This window comes from Canis lupus, chromosome 20, assembly GCF_048164855.1.
Source record: "Canis lupus baileyi chromosome 20, mCanLup2.hap1, whole genome shotgun sequence".
Lineage (NCBI taxonomy): Eukaryota > Metazoa > Chordata > Mammalia > Carnivora > Canidae > Canis > Canis lupus.
In genome coordinates, this window is record NC_132857.1 from 23,809,896 (window position 1) to 23,822,860 (window position 12,965).

The window sequence follows — 12,965 nt, forward strand, 5'->3', positions numbered from 1 at the left end:
TTCAATTTCTCTGGAGTTGTTTCACAAGCTTTGGTAAACCTACATTGCTCACAGGATTTTTCCTATCTATCAATAAAATCCGTGAATTCGTGGGTCAAAATTCCCTGACAACTTCTTCAGTGTGTCTGGGCCTGTTTGGTGGGGGAACTTATTCCCGAGCAGCTTATTCCCACGCACAGAGGCAGCCCCTGCGGCTCCCGCTGACAGCACAGGACAAGGGCTGCGGCTCACCCCTTTCACCCCAACCCGATTCCTTTGTTTTTGAAGAATGTATTTATTCACGATAGACACACAGAGAAAGAGAGAGAGCGAGGCAGAGACACAGGCAGAGGCAGAGGCAGGCTCCACGCAGGGAGCCCCACGCGGACTCCACCCCTGGGCTCCAGGGTCAGGCCCAGGCTGAAGGCGCGTCAACCGCTGGGCCGCCCGGGCCGCCCCCAATTTCTTAAAAGCTGCGCGGGCAGACAGTCACCAGGCCCTCTCCAGCTGTGCTCGGTGCCACGCAGGCGGCTTCTTGACTGGCTCGAAGCATCTAAGCAAAAGTTTGCGGGGGGGGGGGGGGGGTCCCTGGGGCCACGTTAAGATGCAACCGGCGCGCAGTTCACATCACTTTGAAAACAAAAAAAAAACAGAAAATCGCTTTGAAACTGCCGAACTGGGATCCTGGGCCTCACTCCGCAGGCCTCGGAGCGGGCGTCAGAGCCAGGTTTTGCAGTCCTCTCGCCTCAGCTGCGGCCCCGCGACCACAATTCCAGGTGCCCGCCAGGACCCTTCGAGCCCCGACAGCCCGGAAGCGCCTGACCACGCCTACCCACTGCGCCTGCGCGAGGCGCCCCCTCCGGCGAGCGGGGAGACTGGCGCTGGGCGGGCCGAGAGGCTCGTCGCGCCTGCGCGAAGGCCCCGGGGAGCAGCGTCGTTACTTTCCAAACGACTGGCGGGAACCGTTGGAGGCCGTGCGGTCGCCGTCTGGTCTGCCGGGCAGCAGCGCGCTCCCTCGTCCCTAGGCCTGGCCGTGGCGCCGCAGCTCTCCCGCGAGCAGAGGCGGAAATCGTGGCCCAGTTCTTCTGTGAGTCCCCCTCCCGCAGGCCAGAGGGCGGGGACAGCTGAGGCCAGCGGCCCTGGAGGCCCGGCCGGCCCGGAGGCGGGGGCCGGGGGTGGGGGGCGGCTCTGCTCCAGCGCCCGCCTGGCTGGAGAATCTAATCTAGGCGCCTTGCTCCTGGGGGAGCGGGAAGCCCAGGTGCTGCCCGGCCTGCCTCGCGCCGCGCCCCTGCACCAGCAGCCTTGCGGGAAACTGCGGATCCCACAGGCCGCCCAGCCCGGCCGCCCGGCACCACCCCGAGCGGTGGAGCCCAGTGCACTTTGAACAGCCCATCCACCAAGCTTTGATTCCGGTACTGAGGGCGATGGGCTAGATTTAGGACCAGGCCATGCTTGTACCCTCTGATAGACTCTGGCAGGAGAAGAGGAGGGAAAAGTGAGGGAGAGGCTTGCTCTGGAGCATCCGACCGGTTAATCAATCAATAAAATAAAAAATAAAAATAAAATGTTGACAGAAAAAAAATCTAAATTCTATATTCAGCAAAATATCTTTCATAAATGAGAGTAAAGACAAACTGACAAGGTTATTATATAACTCATAGGGAAATTCAAGTGATCTAGAATTTGCAAGTGATTTTTTAAAAATAATAAAGTTGGAGGATTTATTCCATTTGATTTCAAGATTACAAAGTTAAAGTACCAAGGCACTATAGTAATGGCAGAGAATAGACATTCAGATAAATGGAACAGAAATGACAATCCAGAAATACATCAATTACATAACCAATTGATTTTTCAACAAAGATGTCAAAAATTTAAGGCTTGGGGAAAGATTGTCTTTTTAGTAAACTATGCTAGAATAATTGGATATACACACACACACACACACAAATGGACCTCAGCCTTCTCATTACACCATACCTGAAAAATAATTAAAAATAAACATAGGAGCTAAATCTTTTTTTTTTTATGATAGTCATACACAGAGAGAGAGAGGCAGAGACACAGGCAGAGGGAGAAGCAGGCTCCATGCATCGGGAGCCCGACGTGGGATTCGATCCCGAGTCTCCAGGATCGCGCCCTGGGCCAGAGGCAGGCGCCAAACTGCTGCGCCACCCAGGGATCCCAGGAGCTAAATCTTTTAAAAGAAAATATAAGGGAAGGTCTAGAATCTAATTTAGGCAGAGATTTCTTAGGCAAGACATAATAATAAGCCCATAAATGAAAATTTTGTTAATTGGACTCCACCAAAACCAAAAATTTTACTTGTCAAAGGACACTACTGAAAATGAAAAGGCAGCCACAAAATGAGAGAAAATATTTGCAAAACATACATCTGACTAAAGGTAGATCCAGACACATAGCCACAAAATATACAAAGAACTTGTATAACACAATAACAGGAGAAACTTTTCAATTAAGAAGTGAGCAAAAGAAAGACACTTCATAAAAGAAGACACTCTGGCTAACAAGCTCCTGGAAAGATACTCAACATCATCAAGCATTAAGAAAATGCAAACCAAAATTATAAAATACCAGTATGGAACCATTTAAAAGGTTAAAATAAAAAGGCTGAGAAATCCAATTATTGACAAGGATGTAGAGAACAGTGGAAGTCTCCTATATCTCTGGTAGGAATGCAAAACACTGAAATCACTTTGTATAATAGTCTGGAAATTTCTTTTTTTTAAACTTATTTATGATAGTCACAGAGAGAGAGAGAGAGAGAGACATGCAGAGGCAGAAGCAGCTCCATGCACCGGGAGCCCGACGTGGGATTTGATCCCGGGTCTCCAGGGTTGAGCCCTGGGCCAAAGGCAGGCGCTAAACCGCTGCACCATCCAGGGATCCCTAGTCTGGCAATTTCTGAAAAAGTTAACCATAGGGCGCCCGGGCGGCTCAGTCCCTTAAACATCTGCCTTCCACTCAGGTCATGATACTGGGGCCCTGGGATTCGGCCCGCATCTGACACGTGGGCAGGTGCTCTCTCTCGTTCCCTCTCAAATAAATAAATAAAATCTTAAGGGAAAAAAAAAACATACAGTTAACCATGTGTCTACAGAAACAATAGCAAAAAATTTAAAAACTAAAAAATAGTAATGTTTGGCAGTGTTTTTAAAAACATATGTAGAAGTAAATTGAACGCAATTTTTGGCACAAAGAATGAGACAGGGAAATGGAAAATCCACCTATGCGAATTAGCATAATACTGTTTGAAGGGGATGATAATTCATTTTATTTTTTGAAGATTTTATTTATTCATTCATGAGAGGCAAGAGAGAGAGAGAGCGAGAAAGAGAGGCAGAGGCACAGGCAGAGGGAGAAGCCGGCTCCAGGCAGGGAGCCCATGCAGGGCTCGATCGGGGTCCCCAGGGTCACCCCCCGGCTGCAGGCGGCGCAAAACCGCTGGGCCCCGGGCTGCCCCGAAGGAGATGAGCACCTAAAAACGACAGCCCCTATGGACCCGTAGTGTTTCCTTTCTGGCTCCAAAAATCGTTTCTTTCGTCAGCTGAGAAAGCTTCTCCTAGGCTGCTGCTGCAGGCTCCTCCGGGACTTGGGCGCCCGCACAGCCGGCCCCGCGGCGCTGGGGTGACCCCCGGCCTCCGCCCCCCGCCTGCCAGGCTGGACGGCACCTTCCCCTGGGGCCCGGCAGGGGGGGGCAGCAAGTTCTCCAGCCTTTCCTCCTGTTCTCCGGGGCCTCTGTCCGAGCCGCCTTCCAGGGGGTCCCGGGGGGCCGGACGGTCCGTGAAGGGGGAGCCTGGCAGGGAGACCCCCGGACGGCGAGCTCTCCCCGCGCGGCCGCCCACTGCGAGAGCGGCTGGGGTGTGCAACAGCACGTGAACCCCACGGCTAGGCCCGCGGCCGCACCGACCACAAATCTGCGTCCAGGCAGAGGCTTCCGGCCGCAGGCGGGAAAGCGCCGGCTTCGAGCTTGCTTCCTCCCGCACGTCGAAGGCGAGCGCGGCTGCAGGCTCCGCGGGACCAGCTCCAGGCCCGGGGACGCCCGCCTGAGCGGAAGCAGCTCCGCTCCCACAGGCCTCGAGCGGCTCCGGCGCCCGCCGGCTCCGAGGAGCGACTGCGCACGCGCAAGTCGAGAGGCGGGCGGGGCCGTCGGGCGCCTGCAGCTGCCGGCGCGTGCGGGGCGCGGCGGCAGGGGCTCCCCGGGAGAGAGACCAGGGCTTCCGGGCGGCCTCCGAGATCCCGGGGCCGCGTGCTGGAAGCCTGCCTGAAAACACCCCGCCAGGGCCGCTCCTCTGCCGCCGGCTCCTGCCCGGCCACTGTTCGGGGCCCTTGGCCGCACGACGGACGGAGGACGGCTCTCTGTGGAGCAGCGCGCGGGCTCCCCGGCTCGCGCCCCCCCTGCCCGGGGCCTGCGGCGCGAGGTACGTGCGGCTCCCGGCCCTGCCTTCCTGTGGGCGCGACGAGGGGGAAGGTGGGATCAGGTGCGTCTCTGCAGCCCCACGAGGAGAGGGTTTTCATACAATTGGATGACAGGATGTTCCGCGGGAGGTGGAGGAGGGTACAGCGATGGCGGTTTGGTTTTGGCAGAGACTTTTTAAAAGTTCAGCTATAAGAATGAATCGAGACAGGGCATTCGTATTTAGATGGAGTGAATTCACCTGCCAAATCCATCCCATTAAAGAAAAAATGTGGGCAGCCCGGGTGGCTCACGGTTTAGCGTGGCCTGCAGCCCAGGGCGTGACCCTAGAGCCTCGGGATCGAGTCCCGCTTCGGGCCCCTGCCTGGGGCCTGCTTCTGTCTCTCTGTGTCTCATGAATAAATAAATAAATAAATAAATAAATAAAATCCTTAAAAGAAACAAAAGAAAAAAAGTTAATGGTGTTTAGGAGAAGAGGAGGGAAACTGAATTTCTGGCCAAACACCAGTTGGTCATTACTGCTGAGCTTTACCACACAACTGTGTGTTCTGCTCTACCCTTGGTCTCAGTGCCCTCAAATACCATCACAAGTCAGGGGTGGGCTGCAGCTCTGGGAGTGTCCCTAACAATTCCCCTTTCTTTTAGGAGTTTGATGTCTTTCAGGATTTTCCTTTTTGTCGGTTAAAGCCGCTCACGAGATGGCATGGGTGGTGGGTTAGGTGGGGAAGTCAGATTGGTGTGGCCAAATGTGGAGAAAATTCCTAAAGACAGGATGATCAACAACAACAACCACAAGAGAAGACACCTGGGTGACCCAGTGGGTTAAGCCTTTGCCTTTGGCTCAGGTCATGATCCCAGGGTCCTGAAATGGAGCCCCGCATCAGGCTCCTTGCTCAGTGGGGAGTCTGCTTCTCCCTCTCCTGAGCTTGTGCTCTCTGTCACTGTCTCTGCGTCTCTCTCAAAGAAATAAATACAACCCTAAATAAAAACAGACAAGAAACAACAATAACGAGAGGAGGAGCAAGATGGCGGAAGAGTAGGGTCTCCAAATCACCTGTCTCCACCAAACTACCTAGAAAACCTTCAAATTATCCTGAAAATCTATGAATTCGGCCTGAGATTTAAAGAGAGACCAGCTGGAATGCTACAGTGAGAAGAGTTCGCGCTTCTATCAAGGTAGGAAGATGGGGAAAAAGAAGTAAAGAAACAAAGGCCTCCAAGGGGGAGGGGCCCCGCGAGGAGCCGGGCTGAGGCCGGGGCGAGTGTCCCCAGGACAGGAGAGCCCCGTCCCGGAGACGCAGGAGCTGCACCGACCTTCCCGGGGGAAAGGGGCTCGCAGGGAGGTGGAGCAGGACCCAGGAGGGCGGGGATGCCCTCGGGCTCCCCGGGACAGTAACAGCAACTGCGCGCCCAGGAGAGTGCGCCGAGCTCCCTAAGGGCTGCAGCGCGCACGGCAGGACCCGGCGGGACCAGGAGCAGCTCGGAGGGGCTTGGGTGGCAGCTCCGCGGAGGGGGCTGCGCGGCCCGGGAGCGCGAATCCAACAGCGCAGGCTCCGGAGCACAGGGCGCCGGGACACAGCCCAGGATCCGGCCTCCCCCGGGACAGGCAGAGGCCGGGAGGGCCCAGGACAGCAAGGACGCTCCTGCCCCAGCTGAGCAGAGCAGCGGCCCCGCCCCGGAGCCTCCAGGCCCTGCAGACGGAGTTCCTGCCGGAGCTGAATCCAGGTTTCCAGAGCTGCCCCGCCACTGGGGCTGTTCCTCCTGCGACCTCACGGGGTAAACAACCCCCACTGAGCCCTGCACCAGGCAGGGGCACAGCAGCTCCCCCAACTGCTAACACCTGAAAATCAGCACAACAGGCCCCTCCCCCAGAACACCAGCTAGACTGACAACTTCCAGGAGAAGCCAAGGGACTTAAAGAACACAGAATCAGAAGATACTCCCGGTGGTTCTTTTGTTTGTTTGTTTTTGTTTTTGTTTTTGTTTTTGTTTTGCTTTTTGATTTGTTTCCTTCCCCCACCCCTTTTTTTTCTCCTTTTTCTTTCTCTTTTTCTTCTTTTTTTTTTTTTTCGTTTTTTTTTCCTTTTCTTCCCTTTTTTTTTCTCTTTCTCTTTTCTTTCCTTCTTTCTCTCCTCTCTTTTTCTCTTTTTCCCAATACAACTTGCTTTTGGCCACTCTGCACTGAGCAAAATGACTAGAAGGAAAACCTCACCTCAAAAGAAAGAATCAGAAACAGTCCTCTCTCCCACAGAGTTACAAAATCTGGATTACAATTCAATGTCAGAAAGCCAATTCAGAAGCACTATTATACAGCTACTGGTGGCTATAGAAAAAAGTATAAAGGACTCAAGAGACTTCATGACTGCAGAATTTAGAGCTAATCAGGCAGAAATTAAAAATCAATTGAATGAGATGCAATCCAAACTAGAAGTCCTAACGACGAGGGTTAACGAGGTGGAAGAACGAGTGAGTGACCTAGAAGACAAGTTGATAGCAAAGAGGGAAACTGAGGAAAAAAGAGACAAACAATTAAAAGACCATGAAGATAGATTAAGGGAAATAAACGACAGCCTGAGGAAGAAAAACCTACGTTTAATTGGGGTTCCCGAGGGCGCCGAAAGGGACAGAGGGCCAGAATATGTATTTGAACAAATTCTAGCTGAAAACTTTCCTAATCTGGGAAGGGAAACAGGCATTCAGATCCAGGAAATAGAGAGATCCCCCCCTAAAATCAATAAAAACCATTCAACACCTCGACATTTAATTGTGAAGCTTGCAAATTCCAAAGATAAAGAGAAGATCCTTAAAGCAGCAAGAGACAAGAAATCCCTGACTTTTATGGGGAGGAGTATTAGGGTAACAGCAGACCTCTCCACAGAGACCTGGCAGGCCAGAAAGGGCTGGCAGGATATATTCAGGGTCCTAAATGAGAAGAACATGCAACCAAGAATACTTTATCCAGCAAGGCTCTCATTCAAAATGGAAGGAGAGATAAAGAGCTTCCAAGACAGGCAGCAACTAAAAGAATATGTGACCTCCAAACCAGCTCTGCAAGAAATTTTAAGGGGGACTCTTAAAATTCCCCTTTAAGAAGAAGTTCAGTGGAACAGTCCACAAAAACAAAGACTGAATAGATATCATGATGACAGTAAACTCATATCTCTCAATAGTAACTCTGAATGTGAACGGGCTTAATGACCCCATCAAAAGGCGCAGGGTTTCAGACTGGATAAAAAAGCAGGACCCATCTATTTGCTGTCTACAAGAGACTCATTTTAGACAGAAGGACACCTACAGCCTGAAAATAAAAGGTTGGAGAACCATTTACCATTCGAATGGTCCTCAAAAGAAAGCAGGGGTAGCCATCCTTATATCAGATAAACTAAAATTTACCCCAAAGACTGTAGTGAGAGATGAAGAGGGACACTATATCATACTTAAAGGATCTATTCAACAAGAGGACTTAACAATCCTCAATATATATGCTCCGAATGTGGGAGCTGCCAAATATATAAATCAATTATTAACCAAAGTGAAGAAATACTTAGATAATAATACACTTATACTTGGTGACTTCAATCTAGCTCTTTCTATACTCGATAGGTCTTCTAAGCAAAACATCTCCAAAGAAACGAGAGCTTTAAATGATACACTGGACCAGATGGATTTCACAGATATCTACAGAACTTTACATCCAAACTCAACTGAATACACATTCTTCTCAAGCGCACATGGAACTTTCTCCAGAATAGACCACATATTGGGTCACAAATCGGGTCTGAACAGATACCAAAAGATTGGGATTGTCCCCTGCATATTCTCGTACCATAATGCCTTGAAATTAGAACTAAATCACAACAAGAAGTTTGGAAGGACCTCAAACACATGGAGGTTAAGGACCATCCTGCTAAAAGATGAAAGGGTCAACCAGGAAATTAAGGAAGAATTAAAAAGATTCATGGAAACTAATGAGAATGAAGATACAACCGTTCAAAATCTTTGGGATGCAGCAAAAGCAGTCCTAAGGGGGAAATACATCGCAATACAAGCATCCATTCAAAAACTGGAAAGAACTCAAATACAAAAGCTAACCTTACACATAAAGGAGCTAGAGAAAAAACAGCAAATAGATCCTACACCCAAGAGAAGAAGGGAGTTAATAAAGATTCGAGCAGAACTCAACGAAATCGAGACCAGAAGAACTGTGGAACAGATCAACAGAACCAGGAGTTGGTTCTTTGAAAGAATTAATAATATAGATAAACCATTAGCCAGCCTTATTAAAAAGAAGAGAGAGAAGACTCAAATTAATAAAATCATGAATGAGAAAGGAGAGATCACTACCAACACCAAGGAAATACAAACGATTTTAAAAACATATTATGAACAGCTATACGCCAATAAATTAGGCAATCTAGAAGAAATGGACGCATTCCTGGAAAGCCACAAACTACCAAAACTGGAACAGGAAGAAATAGAAAACCTGAACAGGCCAATAACCAGGGAGGAAATTGAAGCAGTCATCAAAAACCTCCCAAGACACAAGAGTCCAGGGCCAGATGGCTTCCCAGGAGAATTTTATCAAACGTTTAAAGAAGAAATCATACCGATTCTCCTAAAGCTGTTTGGAAAGATAGAAAGAGATGGAGTACTTCCAAATTCGTTCTATGAAGCCAGCATCACCTTAATTCCAAAGCCAGACAAAGACCCCGCCAAAAAGGAGAATTACAGACCAATATCCCTGATGAACATGGATGCAAAAATTCTCAACAGAATACTGGCCAATAGGATCCAACAGTACATTAAGAAAATTATTCACCATGACCAAGTAGGATTTATCCCTGGGACACAAGGCTGGTTCAACACCCGTAAAACAATCAATGTGATTCATCATATCAGCAGGAGAAAAACCAAGAACCATATGATCCTCTCATTGGATGCAGAGAAAGCATTTGACAAAATACAGCATCCATTCCTGATCAAAACTCTTCAGAGTGTAGGGATAGAGGGAACATTCCTCGACATCTTAAAAGCCATCTATGAAAAGCCCACAGCAAATATCATTCTCAATGGGGAAGCACTGGGAGCCTTTCCCCTAAGATCAGGAACAAGACAGGGATGTCCACTCTCACCACTGCTGTTCAACATAGTACTGGAAGTCCTAGCCTCAGCAGTCAGACAACAAAAAGACATTAAAGGCATTCAAATTGGCAAAGAAGAAGTCAAACTCTCCCTCTTCACCGATGACATGATACTCTACATAGAAAACCCAAAAGTCTCCACCCCAAGATTGCTAGAACTCATACAGCAATTCGGTAGCGTGGAAGGATACAAAATCAATGCCCAGAAGTCAGTGGCATTTCTATACACTAACAATGAGACTAAAGAAAGAGAAATTAAGGAGTCAATCCCATTTACAATTGCACCCAAAAGCATAAGATACCTAGGAATAAACCTCACCAAAGATGTAAAGGATCTATACCCTCAAAACTATAGAACACTTCTGAAAGAAATTGAGGAAGACACAAAGAGATGGAAAAATATTCCATGCTCATGGATTGGCAGAATTAATATTGTGAAAATGTCAATGTTACCCAGGGCAATATACACGTTTAATGCAATCCCTATCAAAATACCATGGACTTTCTTCAGAGAGTTAGAACAAATTATTTTAAGATTTGTGTGGAATCAGAAAAGACCCCGAATAGCCAGGGGAATTTTAAAAAAGAAAACCATATCTGGGGGCATCACAATGCCAGATTTCAGGTTGTACTACAAAGCTGTGGTCATCAAGACAGTGTGGTACTGGCACAAAAACAGACACATAGATCAGTGGAACAGAATAGAGAATCCAGAAGTGGACCCTGAACTTTATGGTCAACTAATATTCGATAAAGGAGGAAAGACTATCCATTGGAAGAAAGACAGTCTCTTCAATAAATGGTGCTGGGAAAATTGGACATCCACATGCAGAAGAATGAAACTAGACCACTCTCTTTCACCATACACAAAGATAAACTCAAAATGGATGAAAGATCTAAATGTGAGACAAGATTCCATCAAAATCCTAGAGAAGAACACAGGCAACACCCTTTTTGAACTCGGCCATAGTAACTTCTTGCAAGATACATCCACGAAGGCAAAAGAAACAAAAGCAAAAATGAACTATTGGGACTTCATCAAGATAAGAAGCTTTTGCACAGCAAAGGATACAGTCAACAAAACTCAAAGACAACCTACAGAATGGGAGAAGATATTAGCAAATGACATATCAGATAAAGGGCTAGTTTCCAAGATCTATAAAGAACTTATTAAACTCAACACCAAAGAAACAAACAATCCAATCATGAAATGGGCAAAAGACATGAACAGAAATCTCACAGAGGAAGTCATAGACATGGCCAACATGCATATGAGAAAATGCTCTGCATCACTTGCCATCCGGGAAATACAAATCAAAACTACGAGATACCACCTCACACCAGTGAGAATGGGGAAAATTAACAAGGCAGGAAACAACAAATGTTGGAGGGGATGCGGAGAAAAGGGAACCCTCTTACACTGTTGGTGGGAATGTGAACTGGTGCAGCCACTCTGGAAAACTGTGTGGAGGTTCCTCAAACAGTTAAAAATATACCTGCCCTACGACCCAGCAATTGCACTGTTGGCGATTTACCCCAAAGATACAAATGCAATGAAACGCCGGGACACCTGCACCCCGATGTTTATAGCAGCAATGGCCACGATAGCCAAACTGTGGAAGGAGCCTCGGTGTCCGTCGAAAGATGAATGGATACAGAAGATGTGGTTTATGTATACAATGGAATATTACTCAGCCATTAGAAATGACAAATACCCACCATTTGCTTCAACGTGGATGGAACTGGAGGGTATTATGCTGAGTGAAGTAAGTCAGTCGGAGAAGGACAAACATTATATGTTCTCATTCATTTGGGGAATATAAATAATAGTGAAAGGGAAAATAAGGGAAGGGAGAAGAAATGTGTGGGAAATATCAGAAAGGGAGACATAAGGTAAAGACTGCTAACTCTGGGAAACGAACTAGGGGTGGTAGAAGGGGAGGAGGGCGGGGGGTGGGAGTGAATGGGTGACGGGCACTGGGTGTTATTCTGTATGTTAGTAAATTGAACATCAATTAAAAAAAAAAAAAAAAAGAAACAACAATAACAAGACCGGGTCCCAGAGATTATTCCAAAGAGCAGCACGAAAGTCCCATTTATCTGAAGGGTGTCTTCTTATCAAATAATTTGAATTTGCTGTGGTCAGGGTCTGTAGAAGTCTTCATGGGATCATGGATTACACAGGACTGGAAGGGACTTTAAGAAATAAAGTAGGTTTTGTACTGGACTTAAAAGAAGAGTTAAGAGTTCATGGGGTACGAAAAGGGTCTGATTTTCATCTAGATTTCACCTTCCACTCCAAAAAGTCCAAAGCCAAAGTGGCAAAAGTAACTGAGTAAAGCACACATATGGGGAATGCCTTTGCTCAATTTTTCCCTTGTTTTTTAGGAAGACCAAAATGATCTTTTGTACTGCAAGGTGCTAACACTTGATATAGATGAAAATCTACATAAACCAGCATATCTCTCTGCAACAGGTAGGTACTATTTAAATGTCTTTTAGGGAGAAAGCATAAGGTCTGAAGCTTGGCCGTGTCTTTAGCTTCTTTCCCAATATCTAGGCTTTGCCATCCAGGAAAAACCCATAGCAGTGTACTAAATCAAAGTAATTGATTGCTTTACCGAGTGGTAACTTGAAAGTTTAGAGAGTTGGACTTCTGTGGTTATTGTTTGTATAAATAATGTGTTTTATGAACCATAGTGATATGTGATAAAATCTCATAAACACCTATAGATGTACTCAAATCACCTTAGATTAGGTAGTGGACTTTTATTAAAAGTTCTGTACGTTTGCTTGTAGATATCCTGGTTGATTACTTAGAATCCTGGTAGCTTCTGAGCAACAGTTTTTCTAAGACTGAAGCAGTAGTTATATAGTTTAAGAATCCAATCAGTAGTTTTATCCTTATTCTGGATACACTTCCATTATAAACAGTTGATGGAAATATACACACACACACACGTGTGTGTGTGCATATGCACACCCAGGTCTATACATAAAAGCCATTATCCCTCAAACGTTTTTCATCTTATTTATAAGCCAAAACTGAGTACTATTGAGGAGCATATGGTTCTCTAAAAATCTATTAAGGAAAAATTTGGATTTAAGGGAAATAATTATCCATTAAATTCTCAAAACATTCTCGAAGCACCTGGGTGGCTCAGTTGATCAAGTGTCTGACTCTTAATATCAGCTCAAATCATGAGTTCAGGTTCTTCATTGGGCTCCATATAAATAATAATAAATATTATTAAAATAATAATAATAATAAAATAAAAGGAAATTCTTAGAACATTTTCAATCTAGACTTTACCCTTAAGTGGAAAGAATGGAGAAATTTAATATGTCCAATTTTTTAAATCATTTTCCCTCTGTTCTGTGCAAGAAAAACCAATAGAATTAATGTG

At 46.8% G+C, this 12,965-nt stretch overlaps 1 protein-coding gene across 21 annotated transcripts in view; it reads left to right on the forward strand.

The window, feature by feature from the left end:
• The first annotated feature begins 255 nt into the window (after window positions 1–255).
• LOC140611765 (uncharacterized) overlaps window positions 256–12,965 on the forward strand; it is a 138,148-nt gene continuing 125,438 nt past the window's right edge. For 18 of the 21 annotated variants that reach the window (XM_072788625.1, XM_072788621.1, XM_072788635.1 and 15 more), the window contains exons 1-2: window positions 256–1,066; window positions 11,947–12,034. In XM_072788625.1, coding sequence (XP_072644726.1) covers window positions 584–1,066; window positions 11,947–12,034 — 571 coding nt within the window. In that variant the 5' untranslated portion in view covers window positions 256–583. The remainder of the gene's footprint in view (window positions 1,067–11,946; window positions 12,035–12,965) is intronic. The other 3 variants (XR_012012941.1, XR_012012940.1, XR_012012939.1) reach the window with 2 other exon arrangements.